Below are 26653 nucleotides of genomic sequence, written 5' to 3' on the forward strand. Positions count from 1 at the left end.
AGGAGGTAGTTAGGCCATCGGGGCCAGGGGCTTTGTTGGCCGGCATGCTTTTAATCACCTGAGCGATATCTTGTATTGTGACAGTGAGGTCCATGTATTGTCTGTGGTTGTTGTTAAACCATATGAGGGCGATTGAGTCAAGAAAGTCTCGCAGTGATGCCGGTGTCGTGGGTTGTTTTGAGGTGTAGAGGGTGGCGTAGAAATCCGCGAACGCACCTAACACAGCCTCTTGGCCCATCACTAGGTTGCCGGATCTATCATAAACGGTGTGGATATAGTTGGATTGTGTGCGAGGAGCTATCAGCCTAGCAAGGGTCCTGCTCGGCCTGTCTCCCTCCCCGTACCTGCGCGCCTCAGCCTGTTTCCCCAGGAATCGCACCTCCCGCTCCGCTTCCTCCTTGAAGGCTAGCAGCTTGGTTTTCAGATTACCAGCAATTTCCAATGACGGGTCAGAGCTAAAAGCGATATCAAGGTCTCTCAGTTTCCCCTCCAGTTTAGCTAACGTGTCCCTGATGGTGCGTAGGACCCCTGCTTTCCGTGCTATACATTGGCCTCTGATCACAGCCTTAAAGGCATCCCATACAATGGCCTCAGAGGAGACAGACCCAGTATTTTCAGTGAAGTATTTAACGATGTCTTCCCTAATCTCTTCTACAAACACCGGGTCTGTGAGCGCGTGTGGGGGAAGGCGCCACTGGAACGCCCTGTTTATAGTGTCGGGGGGGCGCAGCTCCAACATACACGGAGCATGATCCGACAGTGATCTAGCCATGATATCAACATTCGACACCCATGACGCAACTTCAGGAGACACCAGCCAGAAGTCTAATCTGGACCAGGCAGCTTTATGACAGGTGTAGCAGGTCCCCACTTTGACCCCTGGATTCCTGGCTCTCCACACATCAGATAGCATACCTTCACTCATGACTTCCAAGATCGCCTGACGCGCTTTAGCATGCTGTGGTCTGCTCACACCTCTACGATCCATGTCATCATTCAGTACAATGTTGAAATCACCCCCCATTATGACCGTCTGGCAGTCCAGCAACGCAATCTCCGCCCAAACACTCCTGAAAAAGTTGGGATCGTCTACATTGGGACCATAAATTGCAGCCAGCACAATGGGTCGCCCTTGCAAAGAACCATGCAGCAAGACATACCTCCCTTCTGCATCACGCACTTGAGAGTGCTCTCGCCAATCCAATCCTCTGCGAATGAGTATGGCCACGCCTCTCGCGTAGTTGGAGTAAATGGAAGAGTAAACATGGGCCCATCGGGAATTTTTCAAACGGGGTGAGGGGGTCGCGTGGAGATGTGTTTCTTGTAAGAAGCAAATATCAACACTGTGTCTAGATAATATACCATGCATCAAACGGGCTTTCTTGAAGTCCCCAAGGCCCCTAATATTCCAAGTCCAGAGCTTAATACCCCCCATCTAGAATGTGTGACAGTGTCGAAACCCTCCCCTGTACCCCCATCCCCAAAAGCCAGAAGGCCACCCAGATGTCATGGCTACAAACATAGTTCGCAAACAGATAAGCATGTGTAGCAGTACATTGCACCAGTTCAAAACTACAATTCGCAACTTTGGCAACTTGTGAAACCCCCCCCACCTCCCTCAGCAACCCCCCATTCAGGTTGTGACATATCCCAGAAGCAGGCACGCATGGCGCGAAAAAACCCCAACACCAACAATAAAGGGAGGCACCCCATGAGGCGTGGTGTGCCCAGCAAACACCCCCGTATGTACGGGGTGGCTACAGTCAAACTTTAAAGTTCCTGGGCGCTAACAGTGCCCCCATCCCGAGGTCCACAGAATCCAGAAGTAACTAAAGTCTCAAATAAAGCACGGAGGCAACAGCTACAGGTTGGCGCTCAAGAGCGTCTCAGTGACTTACCCTCAGTGAGTCAGATCGGAAGTTACAGACCTGTGTCCAAGGCTGACTGGGGTCCCCAACTGTGGGACAAAGAGGCAAATTTACAGCCGTACAGGTTGAAAGCCGTAGGTCCCTCAGTCATTGTCACTGAGGTGGTCCGAAGCTTCCTCAAGTCGTGGCGATTTCCTTCTGGCTCCAGCACAGATGTGTTTAGCGAACTTGAGTGCAGACTTGGCGTCGGTGAAGAAGTGTGAGGTGTTTTCATGTTGAATCTTCAATTTCGCCGGGTAAAGGAGAGAATAGGGCAAACCAGCTTGCAGCAAAATTCTCTTCGCTGGCAGGAATTCCTTACGGGCTGCCTGCACAAGTGGGGTGAAGTCCGGGTAAAAGGAGATGTGGTTTCCTTGGTGTGTGATCTTACCCTTCTCTCTCGCCAAACGCAGGATGATGTCTCTATCTTGGTAGTTGAGCAATTTAGCCAGGATGGGACGCGGAGGGGCGCCTGGCGGAGGTTTTTTCCCAAGGGACCTGTGCGCTCTTTCCACCGTGAAAACCGGGGACAGATCCGGGTCAAACAGTTCATGTAGGAGATCCGATACAAACGATTCCATCTTGCCTATGTTTGTAGTCTCCGGAATGCCTGTAATGCGGATGTTGGATCTTCTGGAACGTGCTTCCAAATCGTCAGACTTTGCGCGCAGATTTTCGATTTCCCGCTCCAGCGACGTGATATGTTGTTTGGCCTGCTGCTGGAACTCGCAACATTCAGTCTGCCTATTTTCAAGGCAATCCAGTCTCGTCTCGTGGGCGTCCACCTTAGTTTTCACAGATTCGAGTTGTGTGGCCATATTATCAAGCTTAGCGTCAATGCTCTTTAAGCTGGATCTCACCTCCATAATGAGGGCCCCAAAGTCGATGTCCGGAGGTGTACCTTGCGATGACGAGGCGCCACTATCCGACTCCGCCGCCGGGTTTTTCGGGGGTCTCCTGTTATCAAAGCTTATCTTAGATTGCTTGGCTTCGTTCTTCCCCATCTCTGCAGCCGGATGGAGTCCGCGGGGTGCACAGAAGTGCAGCGCCTATCTAGTGCCTTGTGTAACAAGTGCGCAGCCCCGTGCGATTGTCCAAGCGGCGCCGGGCGCATCAGGCGTATCTATGAGATTGCGGTGCCCAGTCCAGCCGTGTGGAATAGAGGCGCAGGTGTTCAGTGGCTCCCCAGAGCTGCAGCGCACGGAGCGGGCCTTTCCAGAGTTCAAAATGGCGGGCGCCCGTATTGCAATGTCGAGCCCGCGCTACAGGCGGGAAATCCACAGTACCGGAGTTCTCGGGGACCGGAGCTGCAAGGCGCGCAATTATATGTGCGGAGATCCGCTCCGCACAGAGAGCGGCAGACGGTAGGTCCAGGTGTGGTGGCGAAGCGGGTGGAGCTCCAAGTCGCCTCCGCCTCGCCGCAGCTGCACTTCACACCCTCTCCGGCCCCCGCAGCAATGTAGGCGGAGGTGGAGAAGTGTGGCTCAGTGGTTAGAGGCGGCAGACCCGGAGGCTGAGAGCGGCCGTGGACCAGGGTTCGATTCCCGACGCGGCAGGGTCTCGGGCTCAAAATTCCACGGACTCGTTAATTCTCGCGCCGGTGCCTACTCAACTCACGGGGTCACACTCTGCGACTCTGGGCAATAGCTTGCTTAATCTCCACTACGGCCCCTCGCGGCGGGATGCCTGGCTTTCACCTTGTGGATGATACCCTGCCGGGGGTATCTCACAAGGGAATACCAGGACGGGTTCCCTAAGCAAGCGCCCTGAGACCTTCGGGTGATTTGTGCGCTATATAAGTCAAATTACATTACATTACATAGGCAGTGTTGGCGCGACCCCCCGGACCGCCACCGGGGCTCCCCACAATCCAGCGCTACCTGGTTAGACGTCGGATCTCCTCGCGGCGTCCCAGTCAGTGTCGCTAGGCTGCGCCGGCCTCCGCAGCTTCTCACCCGCTCATTTCCTCCTCGGCCGCAATCGGGGCTTCCCGGTTTGATTTATGCGGCAGCACCCCGGCAGGCGACGTTCCTCCGCAAAGTCCGCCAGATCAGCGGAGACCTCCGCAGCCGCGGTCCACAGTGCCTCGCGCCGCCCAGAAAGAGGCACTTCCGGCGAGGGGCAGAGCGGGCGCGCAGGTCGGTGAATGTTCGGGTCGTCGCCGCTCCGAAGTGGTGTCGCCTCCGCGCCCCAAACTCAGGACGAAGGATCACCTGGGTGTTCTGAGTCGGACCCGGGGAAAAAGGGGGTCTGTAGGCACCAGGAACAGGATAAATGGAGGATCAATTAGTGTAGCCGGCGGAGCTCACTCAGAGAGCGGCCATCTCGCTGCTTGGCTAGCCACGCCCCCCCCTCCGTATGCTTTTTAAAGTATCACACATGTGTAAGGGATGATGGTTCAAATACCACTGACATATTCCCTTTATGCCCTTTTAATACAAATGAGGATCCTGTGCATGCCTAGAGGGCTGGCGTTTGTTAGGCCTATTCCTATTAACAATTAAGTCCAAATAGGAGAGACAATTTGGTCCAATTAACAACCATGCAATGGTTAAGGCAGGTAAACAGGCCACTATAATCAGTACTACTCAAAATCAAATTGCAGGAAATCAAACATTATTGGACACCCAGTGACAGATGTGATGCTTATAGAAAATAACGAATTATTTAGATCACAAAGCGGATTTTGTCTATGTGGGAAACAGCTAATCCAAAGAGGAGGAACATTGCAGTAAAACATTAATAAGAAGGCTTAACCTCTTCATCTCTTGATTTGAAGTGGCATAAAAGTAGAACATCCTGCTTCCAGACTGTGGCACACATCTAAACACAAATGGCTTGCCCAGAGTGGCATCAATTCCAATTTCTGAGCCCTCCAGCTTCATCACCTCCAGAGGTCGACACTTTCCCTCATCCTGAAAAAAAAGAAGCTCATTATGTCATTAGTAGTATGGAAAATTAATCGAGTATGTAATTAAAATACTTGCTGCAATTTATGTGCATTCAGCAACTGTACAAATACATGAAGGAGTGGTGTGAATAAATAGAGAATATATGACAGATCCCAAAATTATATGAGTTCTGATTGTGATCAGTAGATATTAAATTAGTTTGCTTTGGCTCCATTTGTATTCAAAATAAGAAATAATTTAATACATAGCCAAATAAATAATTAAATATTTATTATGCATTATTGCTCTGTGGATAGGTCAGTATCTGCTGTTAATTGCCGCCCCTCAATTATCAGACAAAACCTAAGGTGAGGATGCGTATTGAGAGGAAGGGCAATTAACAGCTGCACAGCTCAACAGCACATATGTAATAAAACAATTAGCACTTTTCCCACTAATTTGACTGAATACTAGCAGATGAGGGGCCTGGTTATTTTGTGTTTTTATTTCGGTACCCCACGTTGGGGAATGTTGGTATATGATTTTCACTCACGTCGTGTAACACCTTCCGGCTGGAGTACGTAGGAAAGTTACTGTCACAGAGAACAGATGAAACGTCTGCAGATCTGCTTGCCCACTTCCGTGCTTTATAGATCCCGCCCCAAGCTCCATTACTTTCAGAAACTATATCCTGCATTTGACCCACCCCTAGAAGACGGAGTTTGATTAATACTGGGCAAAGCACCTTGTTCAACAATTTTAACTTTGTGGAATGATATTGCTCCCCTTCGAGTGATGCTGTGATGGTACTATCTCAGATTGTATGCTGTAAAAATTCAATAAAAACACCTTTGACAAAATAACCTCTATGAAGTTATAATGTTTAATAAATAGCATTAAACATAAATAATGGAGGTGGAAACAGATATAGATAATTACAAATAAAATTAATTATTTAATACAAAATATATAAATATAGGAGCACCTCAATATCACTGACTGCATACAATTATGAGTTTCATAAAGAACAGTTGTTGTATAATATGTGAAATTCTTTCACGTATAATGCTAAGAAACAACTCAGTCATTGTAAAATTCCATTTGCAGTCTTTACATTTGTTTGAACAATAGTAACTTTTGGTGCAGACTTTTATTTGCTTTGCTGTTTCCTAAACAAAAATGTAAACACAAATGGTATAATATAACTTTCAAGCTTTCAATGGTGTCTAGAATTATGAAGTGCTTTCTCATTCATGAAAAATGTATTTGGTTGGTGAAACACCCAGTTCTGTCTTTACTTTTTTACGACCTGTTAGCCTTAGGTTCTTGCCCCAAACCTTTCCCTCACCTTTTCTATTATAGCTGGACTTCTTTTTTTGGCCTTAGACACTGCACACTTCACAACTGCTAACCAGTTCTAAAGTTCTAGTGTTCACTCCCCGTAAACATGGTTAAATGGCGTATACCAAATTGACTCATTTAACTTATTTGTAATTCACTTGTCGAGTGGTATACCAGATACCCAGGGCTTATAATTTATATGCTACCAGTGGGCCTGCAACACTTATTTTGCCATCCAGTTAGGTAGCCTCTACAAACATGTCCTATTCCTGCCACTGCAGCCTGAATGCAGTTTTAAACTGCTATGTCGGCTTGGCATTCAAATCTCTTTGCCAAGCCTTAAACTCCCTTGTTATTACATAAAAGTCACTCCTAAGGCAGGCCCTGGGTAGCATGGTGCTGAGTAATTAAAAAATTGGAAATGTAAGTTTTACATGTCCTGGTAGTGAAGAACTCCTAAATTGGTTTTACACTACTGTGAAACATTGGGAATTCCTTATTACATTTAGTAAGTGGTAAATTTCCAATTGGGTGCAGATGGCTATGTCGTGTTGGTGTCTTTGGAATTGTGGTGAAGACCCCAATTTAATGATAAAGTCGAGCTCTTGATTACAATTAAAAAAATTGCACTTTTAGAAAGTTGGCATTTTTCTGTCCGTAGCCCTTGGTGCCTGAGGCCTGTCTTGGATCACATGGCTGGGTGCAACTGACAGTTACACTGTGTTAATTCCTCCCAGACAGTCACACAATAGAGGGATTAAGTGTGAGTGAATGTGGCATCTGCTGGAAGGATGTGGCAGAAGTTGATGAGCAATGCCCCTCTTACAACAGAAAGGCCTGTGCTCTGCCTTCTAACAAAGGGCCTAACAAATCCACATTGTTACTGCAGCCAGCTTGAAGTTAGGGCAGGGGAGGCAGAGAATTCTAGGCACTTCAAAACCACTTTCTAAAAGCTTCTCCTGCCTTCCTGAACCAGGGTACCAGGGTATAAAAAGAGGACCACAAACACCAACTCTTCAGTATACTTATGGACCTGTGAATACTCTACCAGGAAGGAGGACTGCTGTGCTGCTGAACGGGCTGCCACTCTGCTGGACTTGCTTCCTGTTGCCATCTTGCTTGGGGTTGAAGAATTGGACCTGCAACCTCAACTTGAACCCAGGACCCCAGAGTGACTCCAAGGGCTAGCCTGCTGGCCTCCTTATCTGAACTCAAGGGACATAAAGGCTCCCCAACATCCAGAAACAGTCCTGGACCCATCTGCAGCAGGTTCCTGACCCTCCAAATGGTGCGTCTCAGGTTAGGGACCCTTGATGTGGCTCATGGGTGTCAATCAAGCTTTTGGGCTCTTTGTGACTGCGCCTGTTCACATCGACACCAAGCCGCTTGCACCAAAAATCAGCGCGTGGCACAGCCTGCCCATTTCTTTGCACTGCAGGATTGACCAATCGCAGGAGACCGACAACGCAGAGCTCCAGCCTGCCCATCAATGATGATCAGCCTCCTAGTTGTGCCACACTGACAGCCTCCTCTGGTGCTCTCCTTGCTCCTCGCGATCCTCTTTAATGCGAATGGGACTCTTAAAACAAAACTTGAAAAGGTAATCCTTCAGCAAGACTAACCTGGGACTTTATGCGACCTGCGTTCCATCACAGTTGGCCTGAACTTTTGAATTTGACCCAGTCCAGCGTGACCAGGCAGCCACGGTTGGCGCTTTGTGCCTTAAGGCGCTATTTTTCACTTTAATCTTTAAAAATTCATAACTCCACTTCTACTGATTAGATTTTTGTTATTTTGGTCTTGTTTTATTTAATAAATTCAGCTCAGTGTTTTCACTGTTTTACTGTTTGAAGCTTTGCACAAATACTTTATACATCGCCTCTAAGTTAAGCCTGACTGCTCTGTACCAAGCTACAAGGGGGCAGCACAAGATAATCTGGGGTTTGCTTGTGCCTTACTGAGACAAAGATTGTGGTTTCTGCTTGACCAATGTTCACACCCCAATCAACAGACAACCCAAATTCTCTCTGTTAGACCTGGAATCCTTACCGTGGCTTCGCCCTGATTTTTGCCTTCAGACCTCTTTTTTTTGCTGACTTCGTTTTTGCAGGCCTTAAGACTCTGCTCACTTTACCACTGCTAATCAGTGCAAAAGTGCTTGTGTTCTCTTCAAAACATGGTAACATTGGCTTGCACCCAACTGGCACATTTAATTTATTTATGAGTCCCTAGTAAAGTTCACTACATGTGCCCAGGGCCTGTAAAGTAAATGCTACCAGTAGGCCTTCAGCACTGATTGTGCTACCCACTTACATAGCCTTTATACATGTCTCAGCCCAGCCATTGCAGACCCTGTGTGTGCAGTTTTAACCTGCCATGTCGACCTGCTAAAATAAACCTTTTGCCAGGTTGAAAGCTTCCTTTTTAATACATATGTCACCCCTAAGGTAGACTCTCGACACCCGCCAATGGCAGGCTACAGTGTATTTAAAAAGTTGGACATGCACTTTTATCTTATTACATGTCCTGATAGTGAAAAACTCTTACATTCGTTTGTCACTCCTGCAAGACCTATCTCTCCCATAGGATAACATTGCCTTATTACATTTTATAGGTGTAATTTCCAAATGGGAAGACATAACTGGTTCGTGATTTGGTATCTCTGGAATCCTAATTTAAAATCCTAACTTGTGGTGAAAGTTGGATTTAAAAAAATGACACTTTAAGAATGTTGCCTTTTTCTTGCCTTAGCCTGTCTTTGGCCACATGAATGTTTGCAGTTGGCAGTAGGGTTTTGTGTATTATTACTAGACAGCCACACACAGTGGGATCCTATACATGACTGGATGGACTATCACTGACAGGATGGGAGGGAGGAGCTTACATCTGAATAGGCTGTGCCCTGTCTCCACACAAACGTTTGCATACCCCCCGGAGTTAGTCTGTAGCCAGGGCAGGGAAGGCAGGGCATCTGAGCACTTCAAAGGCATTTAATTTATTTTTTATTTATTTATAGAGTTTTGTATAGCGCGGACAAGACCCGTGGGTATCAGAGCGCTTCACATGTGATATAAATTACAGACATTATGAAGGCAATTGTAACAACATATATATATGACGTATAGGACACTGAGATAAGTTGTAAGGGGTAGATTACAGACATTATGGAGGCAATTGTAACAACAGATATATATGACATATAAAACGCTAGGATAATCTGTAAGGGAGATTATAAGTAAGAGTTCTTTCGCCCATCCAGTTAGTAGTAGGAGGTGGGTGAGGTATGGTTATATAGTATAACAGTGCAAATAACATGTGTAAATAGCATTAAGGAGTAAAGAGTGTTGCCATGTAACCAGGATCCTGGCAATAAAACATAATGAGGTAGAGCGTATATAGTATTATCTGAGAGATTATCGATATCGGGTCATATACGTTTGAGGTAGTAGTAAAGTGTGTGGCCAAGGTTTAAACGTGAAATCAGTCAATTGGCAGATAATAGATCTTCAGGAAGTTTAGGTTGAGGCCTTCTCTCTTTGGTGTAGATGTTTTCATCAATAATCTGTACGCTACTCTATGAGAGGTATTTGCTCATCATGTGGTTCTTCAGTTCGCGTTTGAATGTTATCAAATTTTGAATCTTCCTGATGTTCGGAGGTATTGAGTTCCAGACTCTGGGGGCGGCTCCTGAGAACGCTCGGTCGTAAGTCTTTTTCTTCCGGAAAAAGGCTGGCCTCAGTAGCAGTTCGTTGACGCTTCTAGTTGGTCTGTTGCCTCCCGATAGCTTAATTTTCTTGGCCAGGTATCTCGGCGTGTTGCAGTGAACTGCTCGGTGGGTAATACAGGCCATCTTCATTTGGATTCTGGCCTCATAGGGTAGCCAGTTTAGTGTTTTCAGGTGAGGAGATATGTGATCGAATTTCCTCGATCCCGTGATCAGTCTTGCCGCTGCATTGAGACAGGCTTTTAGTGGTGCTGTGGATGTTTTCGGTAGTCCCGCTAACGTGGTGCAACCGTATTCGATCCTTGAAATAACTAGGGATTGTACAGCCAGTTTTAAGTCCGCCTTTGAGATGTACGGTTTCAGTTTTCTTAAATAGTTCAGATGGAAGCGGGCGCTCTTGGCCATTGAGTTTATGTGGTCTTTCATGTTCAGATTCTCATCTAGGGTAATTCCCAGTGATTTTGCTGAATTAACTAGGGTCGGGGTGCAGTCCAACGCGGTCACCAGTTTCGTCAATTCCTTTACCTCAGGACGGTTCTTCGTCTGTGAAATTAACAGGAATTCAGTTTTATGGGCATTTAGTTTCAGGTGGTTCGTAGTTAACCACTGTAGAGCTCTCTTTAGTGTCTTGTTCATTAGGTCAATGTCAGCAAGGGAGGCGATCTTTATGTATATTTGCGTGTCATCTGCATACATGTGATAGGGTATCTGTGATTCCCTAAGGATCTCCGTGAGGGGTTCAACATACAAGTTGAATAGATCTGGGGATAAGGTTGAACCTTGTGGGACACCGACGGCAGTAGGACAAGGGGAAGAGGTTGCTTGATTGACCAGGAAACGTTGAGTCCTATTCTGCAGGAAAGATTTAAACCATTTCAGCACATTTCCCGACAAGCCCATCCTTTCTTGTAGCCTGGTCGTCAGCAATTCATGATTTACCGTGTCAAATGCAGAAGACAGGTCTAGAAGAATCAATAGGCATGCTTGATTTCTGTCTAGCGCTTGTAGGGCGTCGTCCACGATATGCAGGATCGCAGTTTCAGTACTATGCCCAGCTCTGAATCCAGATTGGCAATCATCTAGTAGTGAGAACTTAGCGATGTGTTGACTCAATTGGCATTGTACGCATTTCTCAATAAGTTTGGCTAGTAAAGGTATATTGGTCACTGGTCGATAGTTGTTCGGGTCAGTTGCATCCGCTGTCGGTTTTTTGATGATAGGCACAACCTGGCCAGTTTTTAGGCAGTCGGGTAGGGTCCCTTGTGTAAGTGAGGCATTTATTATCTCAGTCCAGATTGGGACTAGGGTGTGGCTAATTTCTCTTACGCACTTTGCTGGTAGAGGGTCTTGATAGTGGTTATTCGGTCTGATTTCCTTTAGCATTTTGGCGATCTTTTCTTGGTCATAGCATTCAAAAGTGTCCCAATTGGCCTTATTTTTAGTTTGGGGACTCTCTATGGACTCATTGGGCTCTTTTGTAGGTGCGGTAGGGGTCGAGATGTTAATCGCGGCAGTTGAGAGCTCCACTTCAAGCAATTTCGTTTTCTCCGTGAAAAATGTAGAGAATTCCTCACAACTTAAGGGAGTTTTTGGGTTCTCGTGAACTGTTTTGGCTAGTTTATTCGACTGTTGTTTTAAAATCTAAAAGAGTTTCCGAGGTCTGTTTGAGGCATTGTCGAGTTCAGCTTTTATAAAATCTTTTTTGGATTTAATTATCTTCTTGTTATATTGCCTTCTGGTATTCCTTAGGGCTATCAGCTCGGGAGAGGAGGGGTGTTGCCTCCATTTCCTTTCGACCATTCTCAGTTTGCGCCTGTCCTCATTCAGTGACTCACTGAACCAGGGATTTTTTGGTTTTTCTGATACTCTTTTCAGTGTCTGTGGCATGGTGTCATTGACGATATTTCCTATTGAGGTTAAGTAGTGCTCCGTTAACTCGTTGACATTCAGTCGGTTGTTTGGTGGCTTCAAGACATTCTCACATCTTTCAACCAATAGTTCAATATTAGCTTCTTTAGTGTCTCGGACCAGTTTTATAAAAGAAGGACCTCAGGCATCACCATTTCAATACACTTATGGATCAGTAGGTACTCTGCGAGGAAGAAGGAATGATGTGCTGCTGAAAGGACTACCAATCTGTCGGACTGCTGCTCTGAAGGAACTGATGCCCCGCAGTGCTGACCTGCTGTCTGCTGCAGTCTTGCCTAGGTGAGAAGGACTGGACCTGCATATTTTGAACCAAGAACCCAGAGTGACTCCAAGGGATAGTTGGCTGGCCTCCTGATCTGAAGCCTCAGGGATATAACAGGCTTCCAAACACCTTTCAGCTGTATCTGCACTCTGCCATCTGTAAGCTACCCTGCCAAGTGGTGTCACCCCAATCCTGGACCCTTGGAAGTGGACTTAAGGTGCTTTTCCAGCTTCTGTGGATTCAGCGGAACCAAGGCATCTCCTCTGCTGCGCAGTGCAATCCTGAGCAGAACAGAGGCATCTCTGTTGCTGCCTAAATTGGACCCGCCACAAAGCGTCACACTGCTGCCACGGCTTGCACCACCTTCGGAACAGCCACTGTGCAACGCATCCATGGTGCAGGCCCTCCCATCTCTTGTTGTCCGCAGCCACGGCAACACTTTCGCATTGTACCCTTGCAGCTCTTCAGAATCGATTCATCACCTCAACTACACGTTACAACCTTTTTATTTTTATATCTATTGTGGGGAAGTGTGGCTCAATGGTTAGAGCAGCAGACCCTGATGCAGAGGTCTGGCCCGGGACCAGGGTTCAATTCCCCGCCTCGGCGGGTCTTGGGCTCAAAATTTCACAGACCTGATATTTCTTGCCTCGGTGCCTATTCCAATCATGGAGTCCCACTCTACAGCTCTGGGCAATAGCTTGCTTAATCTCCACAACGGCCCCCACAACACTAAGGATGCCTGGCCTCCACCTTGGGGGTGCCCAGGAGTGGACGCCTCACAGGGAAAGCCAGGATGGGTTCCACAGTGGTATTCGTAAAAGTGCCTTGGGACCCTTGTGGGTGAGTAGTGCGCTATACAAGTATCAATTTACATTTGCATTTCATTATTTTATTTTTGCACCCTTGCACAGCACAGATTACAGTTTATATTTCATGTAAATTGCAATTTCATCATTGCCATATCCAAACATAGAGAATTCAATATTAAACAATACATTCCCCCTTATAAATAAACAGTAATAACAATTATCCCTCCGTCCCCCCTTTCTACATCTCAGATCTTTCCACTTAAATCCCACTCTCATGACAAAATTGTATATAAAGTGCCAGTGAAATAAAAAGAATAACATTCAGCTGTTACAGTTACTCAAATCATCTCTAACGTTCCCAAACATATTATGAACGTGGAGAAGTGTGGCTCACTGGTTAGAGGAGGCAGACCTGGAAGCAGAGGTCAGCCTGGGACCAGGGTTCAATTCCCGGCTCGGCGGGGTCTTGAGTACTAAAAAAATGTCCATGGACTCGACAATTCTCGCTCTGGTGCCTACTCGATTCACGGGTTCACACTCTGTGACTCTGGGCAATAGCTTGCTTGATCTCCACAACGGCCCCTCGCAGCGGGATGCCTGGCTTTCACCTTGCGGATACCCTGCCGGGGTTATCTCACTGGGGAATTCCAGGACGGGTTCCCTAAGCAAGCGCTTAGAAATCGCTCGGTGATTTGCGCTATATAAATTCCTGTACATTTACATATGCTCCCCAAACGTTTCCATGATTCTCAATTTTTGCATATCCTGGCTACTTTTAGTAGTAGAACCCACTCTTGTTGCATGTAAACTCTTTGCATCTGTAAAAGCCATTGCAAAAGTGTTGGAATGGGATCTCTTTGCCAGCCTGGAGCAGTCCTCATATTGCGTCCATGTATCTCCCACCCTCCCAACCAATAGTTTAACTAGTAATACCAGGGGGCAACATGTATTTGTACATTCCACTCCCGTTCCATGGGGATAATACCATAAGTTAAAATCTGTACAGAAATTTCAATCATTCTCAAGGGGATGCACCTGCAAGTAGGCCGTTAGTGGTTGCTAGATGTCTTTCGGGCGTGCAGCCGGCGGTTGAATTGTGGCATATATTTCACTTGTGGTGTCGCAGTATATCAAGTCACTGATCCAAGCCTTCACAGTTGGGGTCTGCACACTACTTCAAAGCAGGGAGACCTGCTGTTTTGCCATACGTAGGACAATCGCAGTAAACCATTGGACTCCCTTCTTTGAGGGCTTAACATACCCCAGCAGGGCCATCAGTGGCGTAGGTTGCAGTGTATGTTTAATAATCAGAGACAATTGTCGGATGACCTATCCCAATACGCCAGTATGGGTCTGCAATTCCAAGATAGGTGCAAGAAACCTGATTGATCTGCAGTGCATCTAGTGCATGTGTGTTTGGTATGCTGGAGTCCATTTTGGCCAAAAGGGATGGTATGATGCATGCACTATGCAGATATTTAAAATGTAATAGTTTATGACGGTGGTTATTTGATACGTAACATGTTTGTCCGCAACAGTAAGTCCACACCTGGTCTGTCAATGGGAGGCCTAATTCCTGTTCCCAGGCTTGCTTTAGCGCCTCTCGCCGGGCGAAGAGCCAGGGGTGAGTGGTAGAGACATAATGCCAAAAGAGCCTCATCTGATGCTCTGATGGCCAATGTAAGTGGTGGGAAATATGGAGGTTCCGATGATGCAGTTGGGACCGCCCCTTTTAAGGAGCATCGTATCCTGTGTAGGAGGAATCTATCCATGTATGTTGCATCTCTACTCGAGGTGAGATCCTCTATGGTACGTAATTGTGAATCTTTGAAAAGGTCACCCACGATGCATAGTCCGTATCGGGCTAGGGTGTGTTTAGTGAGAGCTTCTGTTGTGGGGGAGTAACCAAGGATTGTCAGCTAATGGTATGTGCCGGGAATATAAGAATAGTGCCTGCAGGTATCGTCGTAGCTTGGCCAATAAGCGGTAGAGAATGTCTGAATCTCAGCAGGATTCTGTGGTAGTCCCTGTGGTAGGATATCTGACAGCGAGTTTGGGTATACCTGAGAGCATTCTGGCTTCAGATATTGAAGACGGGCATCCATGTAAAACCAATAGTATGTAAAGTGAATTTTTGCGATCAAATAATATAAATATAAATCTGGGACCCCCAAACCCTCCCCGGTGATATGGCATGATTAGATTATTCCACCCGATATGCGGTTGCTTTCCCGCCCATATAAGTCAGATATGCAAAGCCCGCAGCATGTCAAAGACGTTTGTGGTGAGTGCGATGGGAATATTTAAAAAAAGGTATAAAAACATGGGAGGAGAACCATTTTCATGATGGTGATCCTGCCAGCAATATAAAAGGGGTGCTTGACCCATCGCTCAACTTGCGTGGTAAGATTGTCTATTGCTGGCCCCTGTTTAAGGTGGATCACCTCGAACACGTTACAGTCCTGAACAATGCCCAGATATTTTGGCGGGCCAGTTCGCCACCGCAATGGGAAGTCAATGTGAACTTGAATAGTGTCCAGAGTCAGCGGGAATACTTCTGATTAGTCCAGTTGATGGTGAGACCGGAGTAGACTCTAAATCGTACCACCTCTCATAGTAGTGGTGATAGGTTCGTACTTAGGTCCCATACAAATAACATCACATCATCATCATAAAATGAGGCCTCTAGTGGACCTCTGTGGAGCCTCAGACCGTGATGGACATGCCTTTCCTGCATTGTGCCGCTCTAATGGATCCATGGCTATAATATTTAGCAAACGCGAAAAGGGGCAGCCCTGTCTAGTGTCTCGCGTGAGAGGGAAGTGGGGGGTTAACTCACCATTCAGCTTGAGGCGAGTGGTAGGGGCAACATAAAGAAGTCTAATTAGGCTGGAAACGACAACTGGACCCCCATTTTCTGTGACATCGTATATAAAAAAGGTAGCTGCCGCGGGGAGAGCAGAGTCTATCTGATTGATGACTGCAAATAGAGCACACAAATTTACCATAGTGGAGCAGCTGGGGATGAATCCTGCTTGCTTGAAAGGAGCATATAATCTTGCCAAATGATAGAGAGAGGCGGGTGGCTAAGATTTTGGCCAGGATTTTGTAATCTTGATTCAGAAGGGACAATGTCCTATATGATGTGTAACTTCGTTTTTTTTTGTTGCCATGTTTGAGTAGGAGTGTGATTATGGCTTCTCGCGTTGTTGGAGAGAGAGATCCCACCTGTAGGGCTTCATCGTATACTTCTATCAAGTTGGGGCCAGTATGTTTTTGTAGGCTTTGCGAAATTCACCTGTTAGGCCATCCGAACCAGGGGCTCGGTTGCATGCGAGGTTGTCAATGGGTTTGTTTAATTTCATCCTCATCAATATGGGTGGCTAGGAATTTGCGCTGTCCTTCATCTATCTACACCATGGCCACTTCTTCTAAGTAGTCTGTGAGGGCCTGCCCCAGTGGGGGGGGGGGGTTGCACCTTGTATATAGTTTGGTATAATAAGATAGGAAAGCAGCAGTGATTTCATTCCTTTCAGCAATATTACATCGTTTTCAGCATCTAGCTGCGTGATGTATGCTGATTGGCGCTGCAGGAGGAGTAGTCTAGAGAGGATTCTACCGGGCCTCTGACCTTCGCCGTATGCTCAAGCCCTAGCATATTTACCAAGATATTTCACTTCGAGTGCCGTGAGGTCTGTGAATTCTGTCAACAGTGCTGCTCAATCATGCAGTGATGAGGGGGAATCAGTCGCTCGTGTGGCTGTGTTCATATCTCTAAGTTTTACCTCCACCACTTCTAGTTCTCTCTGTATTGAACACAAAACTCCTGCATGCTTGGATACGCATACCACTCTAATATAAGCTTTAAAAGTGTCCCACAGTGTGGACTTCAGCTCCACCATGCCTTCATTTAGTTGAAAGTATTCCCAGGTGGCCTCCTCAACCTCACTGTGAAAAATCAAATCTAGTAAGGCCTCAGCCGGGAATCTCCAGAAGGAGTGTGGCTGCAAGATAGTAGGCAATTCCAGGAGGATAGGGGAGTGGTCTGGCAATGTGCGGGGCAAGTACTCAACAGCTTGGGCTGCCAGTAAAAGTTGGGGAGTAACGTACCAATGGTCTATTCGTAACCATGAACCATGTGGGGCTGAGTAGAAGGAGTAGTTGTGCCCAGTGGTGTGGTGAGCCCTCCAGGGATCTGCTATCAGTGAGGTACGTAACAATGAAGCGAGACCTTGCACAGCGTGCGATTTAGTGATGTGTCCCACCCTGTTGTGTCCAATTTGAGATCGAGGGTTAGATTGAAGTCTCCCCCTTTAGTATATTTTTGGCATCTAGTTGTGTGTGGCGACTTTGGAGAAGAAATCTGTGGAATCTACATTCGGGGTGTAAATATTGATCAGCAAAAGCGGTTTGTTGTCTAGCACCCCCACCACCAGGATGTATCTGCCTTCTTCCTCCACCACTATTTCGTTCACCTGAAAAGGGAGTGATCAGTGTATTAAAATGCATACGCCCCAGGAGTATGTGCTGTAGTTTGTGAAGAAACGGTTAGTGCCCCAGGTCGATGCAAATCAATGTGTCTGAAGTGGTGCATAGTTTGTCTCTTGTAAGAAAGCCATCTGGAAGGCATGTCAAGCCATGTAACCTAAAACTTGGCGTCCTTTTATGGGGTTGGAGAAGCTTCTAATATTCCAGGACAAACACTTTGAACGCAAACCTTTACACTGCATGGATGGGTGGGCATGGGTTCAGGGTGTTTTGTGTTGTGTTACATTGCGATTGCATGACGTACGTGTAGCTATTCAACCATAGAAGCCCTACTCTGTATTGTAATCTAAATAGAACAAAAGGTTCTAAGAAGACATTTCCAACAACCCCCCACCCACATCGGATACATACAAAAATGCACCTGGTGAATCCCATTAATATCCCTGTGAACATTAAACAAGAGCAAAGACCTTCCAAGGGGGGTAGGCATCACTCCAAAAAGCCGTCATTTAAAGTAAAATATGATAAATGAATTCTATACATCAGTTGCGCTGATAGCAAAGTTCACCACCATTCAGTAATTGTTTCATATTTATAGCTCATGGAAGCCTGTCTTTTATCTATTGCCTCGACTACTTTGGCTAGGCACAGTTTTTGTCCATGGGCTACTAATCGTTATTACGACCTCAACTCCTCTTCTTCTCCGTGCACTTGGCTTTTCTTCACGTTCTAATGATGCTTCCAGAACTTCACGGCATCGTCAGGGGTATCGAAAATTCGGGGATTTGCTGTTCATCTGAATGCGAAGTTGCACTGGGTAGAGCATAGCATACTTGACATTTGCCCTCTGCAAGATGTGTTTGATGTCCACATACTTGCGCAGTGCTTCTTGCAACATTGGTGGGAAGTCCGGGAAGAGTGCCAGATCTGTCCCGTGATATGAGAGCGAGTACCTCTCTCAAGACAGTCGCAACGCCGCATCTCGATCCTGATAGTTGAGGAGTCTCGCTACTATTAATCTCGGCGTGCTCCTGGCATCGGGTGTTGTCCTAATGCACGATGCGCTCTCTCTACTGCTAACGTATTGGAAAAGGCCTCCCTGCCAAAGACATCTGTCAGGACCGTTTCAACAAACTTAGCTATGGGACCAGTATTCGAAGATTCAGCCATGCCAGCAATGCGGAAGTTATTGCGGTGCGAGTGCGTCTCCAAATCTTCAGCCTTGTCGGCCACTGCCTTCATCAACTGTTCAGTTCTCTCCAACCTCTTTTGGATGGGGGTTGCGAATCTTCCAAGGCTGACACCCGTTGTTCGACCTCTCCGATGCAGGTTTGTGATTTTCAAGGCGCCTATGAATGTCATCCAGGCAGGTGGTGGGGGGGCCTCTAGGCGCATGTCAATGGCTTGGAAGCCAGCCCGTAACTCCACCATAATGGCGGCTGTGCCATCCAGTGGAGGGGCCTAAGCCCCTGGTGGGCCCTCCGCCTCATCGCGTCTAGGAGTCTTCGCAGTGTCGAGGGTTAGTTGGCGCTTCTTCGGATCCCTCAACCCATCGTTTAGAGCACCCCCTGGGACCACGTTTGACTTAGGGTGTCTGAGTCTCTAGCAGGTCTTATGGCTTGCTCTTATTATTTAGTTGCAGTAGCCTTTAACTATGATCTCAGCTCCCTGTAGCCATGAATATGTGACTGGTTGTGCACGTTTGTAGAAGCCTTGCATGTGTGCATACTAATCAGCAGCTCAGCGAGAGAGAAGCCGCTGTGCCCGATGAGCGACAGTTTGGAAGGGGGGGCATCCTGCATGTGTGGCACAGTGGCATGTACAGTGTGCAACATTATTGAGATGCAATCAGCGCTGAGTCATGCTGGGGATCCAGGAGACTCAACGCTGTTTGAAAGTTGCTGGCATGCTGCACGGATTCTCTGTCAGCCTAGTGGAGTGCTCGGTTGTTCCGATTATTGGTGCCCCTCCACCTCGCGCACTCACTTCTGTGTCCCGATATCCTCAGGGACCGAAACGACGATGCTGCTCTCCATCAGGTAGGCTGGCGTCTCGATCAGCAGCAGCCTCAGCATCAGGGGGGGCGTACGCTGTCACTCCGCAATCTCCCGGCCCCGCCCTCAGGCTCACCCGGGAGCCCTGTCATCTTGGGGCCACAGAGGGCCATGTCAGGCCAGAGAGTGGGCAGGCCACAGCTCCATGTTTCCTCTGGAAATCAGGCTTGCAAGCAGCTCATTATGAAGCCGCTCTCCTGCAGTGTCTCCTGCCGTGTTCTGTAGCCTGAGGCAGCGGCTGGGGAGACAGCCAGTGGTTTTAACGTGGTGGGCGACTCCGGAGCTTCGGAGTCAAGTGGCCATTTTGGTTTCCGGCTCCACCACGCCCCGGGTGCGAGATAGAGTTTAGCTAGTGCCACCCTGCGGTGCGAGGTAGGCCAAATAAAGTCTACCGTGGTTTGTTCCAGGGAAGGAAAAAACAAGTTTGTGACATACAGCGGGAAGTTGGAGAAATAATATAGAAATGACGATTTTGCTGAGCGCTATGCGGCCTGCTACTGAAAGTGGCAGAGTTTGTCAGAACGCCATTTGTGACCCCAGGGCGGTGAAACCTCTAACTAAGGTACCATCAAATAGGTCAGCTGGGGTATGATATATGCAAATTCATAGATGAGAGAACATGACAGATTGCCACAGCATGTAGATTCCATGTATTTGAAGAGATGGGTCAGGTGTGGTGGCCACAATGGTGAAAAAGCAAGACTAGCACCAGTTGACCTTGAGACCGGAGATCAAGCTGGGTCTGGTGACTTAGTGGACTGATGTGTCCACTGTAGGGGCCTGTGATTGACCTCATGGTCACAGGTTCAAATCCTGGTGGGTCCACTCAGCCTTTCATCCATCTGAGGTTGATAAAATGAGTACTATTGAGTTGGGTAACAATTAACAACTTTTATTCAACGCGATAATACCCTTCTGGGTGAATGTGTGCTTTACAAATACACGTTATGTTATATTTTCAATGCAAATCTGTCTAGCATGTCCGCAGTGGTGACTGGGATGTCCAGGATGTTCCTGAGATATAAAAACATATTGTCAGCATATAGTGACACCTAGTGTCGGCCATCGCTCTGAGAACTCGGCGAATTCCCCCATCAGGTGCCCCCATCTGAGGATGTGGGCCAGCGGTTCTATTGCTAGCGAGAATAACAGCGGGGATAATGGGCAGCCCTGCCAGGTGCCCCTGTAGATCAGTATTGGACCAGATATGAGGTGCCCCGTTTTGACCCTGGCTGTTGGATTGGTCCAAGTTCCAGGGAGTCAAATGCCTTTTCTAGGTCAAGTACCAAACATTCAGAGTGTGGACAGTTTGCGGGGGGTATTCGAGGGCCAGGAGAAACTGACCCAGGTTCAAGGAGGTGTTTTTGGCCGGTACAGATCCTTTCTGGTCCGGGTGCACCAGCTGCGGCACCAGCAGGGGGCAACCTGTCAGCCAGTATCTTAGCTAGAACTTTATAATCCATATCAAGGAGTGCCAAAGGCCTATAGGAGGCCACATCCTTGGTCCCTGCCTGGTTTAGGCAGTGATATTAAGAGGGCTTTGCACATTCAGGGTGAAAAGCGTGAGGCATCCATAGCTATGTCATATAGTGTTTTCAGTTTTGATGCCAGAAGTGGAGTGTAGGTTTTATAGAATTGAGACAGAAGCCCGTCTGGGCTGGGAGCTCCAAATGCTGGTCGGGCATTAGATAGGGAAGTACCACAGGTTCCATAAAAGACTCAGGGTTGATTTATGAGTTTTGTCACACAGTGCAGAGCAGCAAGATACTGCACTGCTTGACAGGGAAAGGGCAGAAAAGTGCTGTGTTTAAGACAATATGGTGCATCCCTGTCTTTTTCCCTGCACTGGTGCCCTTTTGGCAGCCTAGCACCAACACAGGCATCCTTACACCATAGTGCCTCCATTGCATGTAGGATAGTTTTTGTGCAGAAAGAGATACCTTCCTGCACAAAACAGTCCTGAGATGCATGTTCCTCTTTCTAAGTGTTCTGCAGAATGAGCAAACCTTTTTGTGATTTTTACGACTTTGTCAGACTTCAATTAGCTGCCATTTTTGTAGCCAATTTGTAAGATTTTTGCATTGGGGGTGGTGGTGAGTGCAACGAAGGGTGTGAAGGATCTGTCTAGATCTATATTACACTATTAAAGTCACCCTCAACACCCTTGGGAGCGGGCTCCAGCACACCAACACACCAGATAATTTTTGTACGAAGGGCACCTGTTTGGTGTTGGGTGCATATACGCGAGCAAGGAAACAATGGCCGGCTCTCTAAACAGCTCTCTGCAAACACATAGGGACATTAGGGATCTAAAATAGTGTCACCCGCTACCAATGGGACTCCGGCCTCGATCCACATCATCAACCCCCTGGCATAAGTGAAGTAATTAGTGAAGTAGACATCTCCCCTCCACTGTTTCTGCAGTCTACCTTTGTAAGGTGAGACTCATGTTACCCCATCTCCTACTAGATACCCCCCTTTGTTAGGTATGCATGCAGTGTCAAGGATACAGTAAGGTACCAGCTCAAAGCAGGCACAGGCTCTATTTGAAGGGGGGGCTGTCCTCTGGATGGTGGCGAAAAAGGAGAGTGATATACATACACATCGCATGTAGTCAGATTATGAATGTAGCAACACTCACAGGACATCATCTGCTGTTTTTTGGGTCACAGTGAGTGGCATGCTAAGACCCGGTGGAAGGGGTATGGAGGACATAGAGCCCTCTTCCTGGTAGACTTGGAATCCATTTCTTCAGTATCTGATTCAGAAATGGGGTATCGGAAGGCCGCAGCAGCCCACAACGCATTTCTTCTCTCTTGCATCAATTGTTCCAGATCGGGGTGAGGTTTTTGAGAAGAACTCCGTGTATGGCATTCCTTACACCGCTGCTTGTTGCTACCTGATGGTCGTGCACTGTTGGGGAACTCCTGTGTAAAGGAGAGCTCTACTCCGCTGCGGCACTCCGGGCATTCCCATGCATCCTTAGGGCCAGTGAAAACATGTGTCTGTCCACTTGGTCCCAGAGGTGGTGAGCCGGAATCAGGTGTGAGTATTTAAAGTTTAAAGTATGCAATGTACGCATGTGACTCTGGTGTTAAACAGTTAGCGTACAGTCTGGAAAAATTAGCAGCATTGTGTTATCTAGTGCCAAGACATCTTGTTTCCGGCCTTCACATTTTAGAAGGTCCCGATCCCTGTAGTGAAGTAGGTGAGCCACTAGTGGTCTAGGGGGGACCAGTGGGGCAGTGGCGGGGCGAGGCACCATCACTTGATATGCAAGTTTGATTGAGAAGAAGGCAGTGAGGGTAGAGGTGGAAATAAAGCTTCTGAGCCATGTCTCAAGTTAAGCCACTGTATCTTGTCCCACTGACCATCAGGGATTCCCACTATTAGTATGTTTTACCTGCACAAGCGCTCCTCAGCATCTTCTGCTCTATCTATTAAGTTCCAAACCTGGCTCTGTGTGTCTGCACCTGTGACTGTATCCCTTGCACCTGTGTTTGAAGCAACAACACTGTCTGCTCCGCCGTGCGAACCCTTTCGTTCCACTTGAGGTGATCACCTCTCAACAAGGTATGGTCTGCTGCCACCATGTCGATTTTGTGTTCAAGAGACGCCCAGGATTTTTAATGGCTGCTAGGACCACGTCCAGTTTTTCTTTAACTGTGGCGGGCCCCGTGGGGGAACCAGAGGGTCCCCACATTGTTCAGGCATGGTTGTCTGAACCTGGGCATGCGCAGCTGCATGTTGTGACCCAGACTGGAGGTGCCCTATCACTGCTGCCCGATCGGCAGCACGGGCCCGCTTGAACGTTCTAGTAGGAGCCTGAGTATTGGGACAGGTGCAAGGACAACAGGCCAAGTGATAGTAGAGATTGAGGGGAAACAACTGAAAATCGCTAATCTTCTGTGTGGCAGGCAGCACCATTCAAAGTAACAAGAGACCACAGCTCCAGGTAGAGGACCCACTTGCAGGGGCAAAGTTACTTGGGCATACCCCACAACACAAGCAACCCAGTACCATGAAGGCGTTCAGCCAAAAGAGGTGTGAATCCTGAGGTTCCATGGTTCCCTGGGGTAGGTGTCCTCAGGGAGTGCGCAAAGCAGTAGGCACAGCCAAAAAGTTAACACTGGGTAGGTTGATCCCCTGTGCACTTATATGACAGTTCTGGCATCACTAATTAGGGCCAGGGTGGACTCTCAAGCTTGTGCGCCCGGAGCCCACTGCCACTGGGTTAAGGGACTGAGGCCTTTAGCTCCCATTCAGGTCCACAGACCCAGCTCGCCCCCTGGAATCTGTTTATGACTCTCTGACCACCAATCCCGGCTCTGTAGCCCCACATCAGGACTCTCAGCCCCTGCACTTGTTGTGTCTCTACCAGCTGTAGAAGAGCTCCAGTGCTTGGAGGAGGGGTGAGGGGGGGTTTGGCAGTCCTTTGTCTACAGATTTCCATGGCTCACCTGGTCTTGCAGCAGCTGTCGTCAGTCATGCTTGGAGGGAATGGGTCTGAGGGCACTGGCTCATCCCATCGTGAGAACACCTGCTGGCTCCTTGACCAGCAGGTGAAGGCGGTCCGCTGGGCAGATCTCACCACGTACTCTAGTTGCCGTGCAGCAGACCTCGCCGCTATGCCGGGTGCCTTCACTGCACCGCAAGGGCAACATATGCATTAGCGTAGGGCCCAGGTATTGTAGCGTCTAAGCCATGGGATCCAGCCAGCCAACACACGCTTCCCTGGCAGATCCCCAATCAGTGCAGCCTGACCAAGACAAGCCTCTCCCCTTTGGCGGGCCGACATTCACACCAGCGATTTCAATGGCCTGGGCTACGCCCACGCGTCAGGGCAAGTCAGGGCTCGGTACAAGACTCTGGGCAGCCGCCTGATCTCTGGTTTGAGATCCAGTGAGGGCTTCACCCCAATCAGCACAGTCCTCAGGGTGGAGCAGAGGAGGATGGCGGCTAGAATGGGGATGGATTCCGGATCACGAGATCTGGTAGCGGAGCCTTGCTTGCAAGCATACGCCATATTGTATTGCTGCCCTCGGAGGAGCCTAGGCCAACAGTGGAATAAATCGTCCACAAGGGTTCTTACATCTATGCTCAATGTTCACAGTGAACATGGGTGATAAATGCCTGACAGGAGGACAAATGGTAAGCTGGCCTTTGTGCCTCTGAATCTGTCCCTAGACTCAGTCAACTATTGTTTTGATACCGTACCCAACTGCCTTACAAGCCACAGATTTTTGAGGAGCTGGGCAATTTACCACCTTTCTACCATGTCAACTCACAGATCTCCTAAATTACTACTAGTTTACTTTCAAGCAAACCACCAGTCTTCCAACACAGCCATCCAAATGTGGCAGCACCGCCTTCACAGTCAACGAAAATCAACATGCAGTAGAAAAAGCATTGCAAACCTGCAGACGATATGTTGACAGCAAAGATAGTGTAGAAAGTTGAACATTTACCATGGTGAGAAAAGCTTCAGCTGTATCTATCTATACTGATCACATGATTTCATCACCCTTGTTGTCTTATAATGCTCTGCTCTGCTGAATCCAACTAGGAAAAGATCAAGACTTCCATATTGTACAGGTGACTGAACTAATGGTAATGCAACGCTGCATGTTCTGCTCAGAAGTGTATTGCGACTCTAACCTATAGTATTACTACCACCCTTCATGGAGTTACAGAGACCTTCAGCAGCATGCTGATAAACTCCAGAAACACCCTTGACACTATGAAGCACCAGCCCAACAATTGACTATCAACAAACTCATCCTACTACCCTCCTGATGAGGTCGCCAGCATTTCATGACCAGGATCCACCAGCCTGTAGCATTCCATGAGTGATATTTACTGCCTAATCAGAGGTCTTTTATCAGAATTCCTGTGCGCCACATGCAGCCTCACTACAGTTAGTTAAGCTTGTTATCGTGCATGACTTACTCCGAGAGGAGCATGTCAGCGCTAGGCACAGCAAATTGGTATGACTAACCATAGGAGAACTAGGAAGAAACATTAAAGAGACATGTTTTAATAGCTTTTTGAATTTTGCATGATCTTAACATAATTAAATGGGCACAGAATGTTTGTTCCCCCCCAAAAAAAGGTGGTGGGTAAGAAAATGATCTACTGCCAAACCAGACCGTGTGGAGGACCAAGAGGAGGACCGTGCGGAGGAGAGTTTATTTTTTTAGAAAATACTTATTAAAAGATCTTAAGGCCCGGGAGGGCTGATACAGGCAAAGCTTAGAATGCAGATAAGTGGGTAAGTCTTTAATTAAGGCTTACCGTGTCAAGCAACTTTTCTTAAAGAATATACATTTTTTATGGGCAACCAATGCAGGTCCCTTAAGATGGAGGCCATGGAGGTATGGCGAGGCAAGTTGCAAATTAACCGGGCGGCAGTATTCTGACCACCTGGAGTTTTGATATCAAGGTGTCATTAGCTGCTCCAAGAAGTGCATTACCATAGTCCAGGCAACTGGTGATAAGAGCCTGGACCAGCGACTTTCTATATCTAGGGAGAAGCCATGGAAAAATCTTTTTTAAAAGCCATATACTGCTAGATGTAGGTAAATCTAATTTACTGATTCATAAATACCGAATTTTACCGATTCGGTATTTATGAATCGGTAAATTAGAAGGAGGCAGATGTAGGTAATTTTCAAAACACAATTACCAAATCTGTAAGATTCGGTATTTACCGATTCGGTAAATACCGAATCGGTATTGCTCATTGATTCCTATGGGCTTGAAGCCCATAGGAATCAATGGGAAATACTGATTCGGTATTTACCGAATCTGTAAATACCGAATCCTGCAAGGGTGCAGGGGGTGTCACTTTGACACCCTCTAGCACCCCAAGTACAGGCTTGTGTGACATGTGGCACACATACATGCCCTAAGGGCATGTCTGTGTGTCACATGGCACAGGTGTACATGCACAGATGTGCATGCACACCTGAATTCGGTATTTTACCACCCAATAGGATTGGGTGGTAAATACCTTCTCCTAAAGGGCCTGTGGCACTCTGTGAAGTGCCACCTACATATTGATTTACAGAATCTGTAAATTTACCGATTCGGTATTTTACCGATTCTGTATACTTACCGATCGATAAATTTACCGATTCTGTAAATCAGATGCCCCCTACATCTCAAAAGCCAAATACCGGTCGGAAACGGCCGAAATCGGCCGTTTCCGACCGTTATTAAGGCTCCTACATCTGGCCCATAGTG

The 26653-nt window shown here is 47.5% G+C and overlaps 1 protein-coding gene across 1 annotated transcript in view; it reads right to left on the minus strand.

The window, feature by feature from the left end:
* LOC147726908 (uncharacterized) overlaps window positions 1-26653 on the minus strand; it is a 456046-nt gene that overhangs the window by 156431 nt on the left and 272962 nt on the right. Inside the window, exon 8 of the mRNA XM_086963536.1 lies at window positions 4665-4822. Coding sequence (XP_086819662.1) covers window positions 4665-4822 — 158 coding nt within the window. The remainder of the gene's footprint in view (window positions 1-4664; window positions 4823-26653) is intronic.

The sequence above is a fragment of the Lissotriton vulgaris genome, chromosome 3_1 (genome assembly GCF_964263255.1).
Source record: "Lissotriton vulgaris chromosome 3_1, aLisVul1.2, whole genome shotgun sequence".
Taxonomy (NCBI): domain Eukaryota; kingdom Metazoa; phylum Chordata; class Amphibia; order Caudata; family Salamandridae; genus Lissotriton; species Lissotriton vulgaris.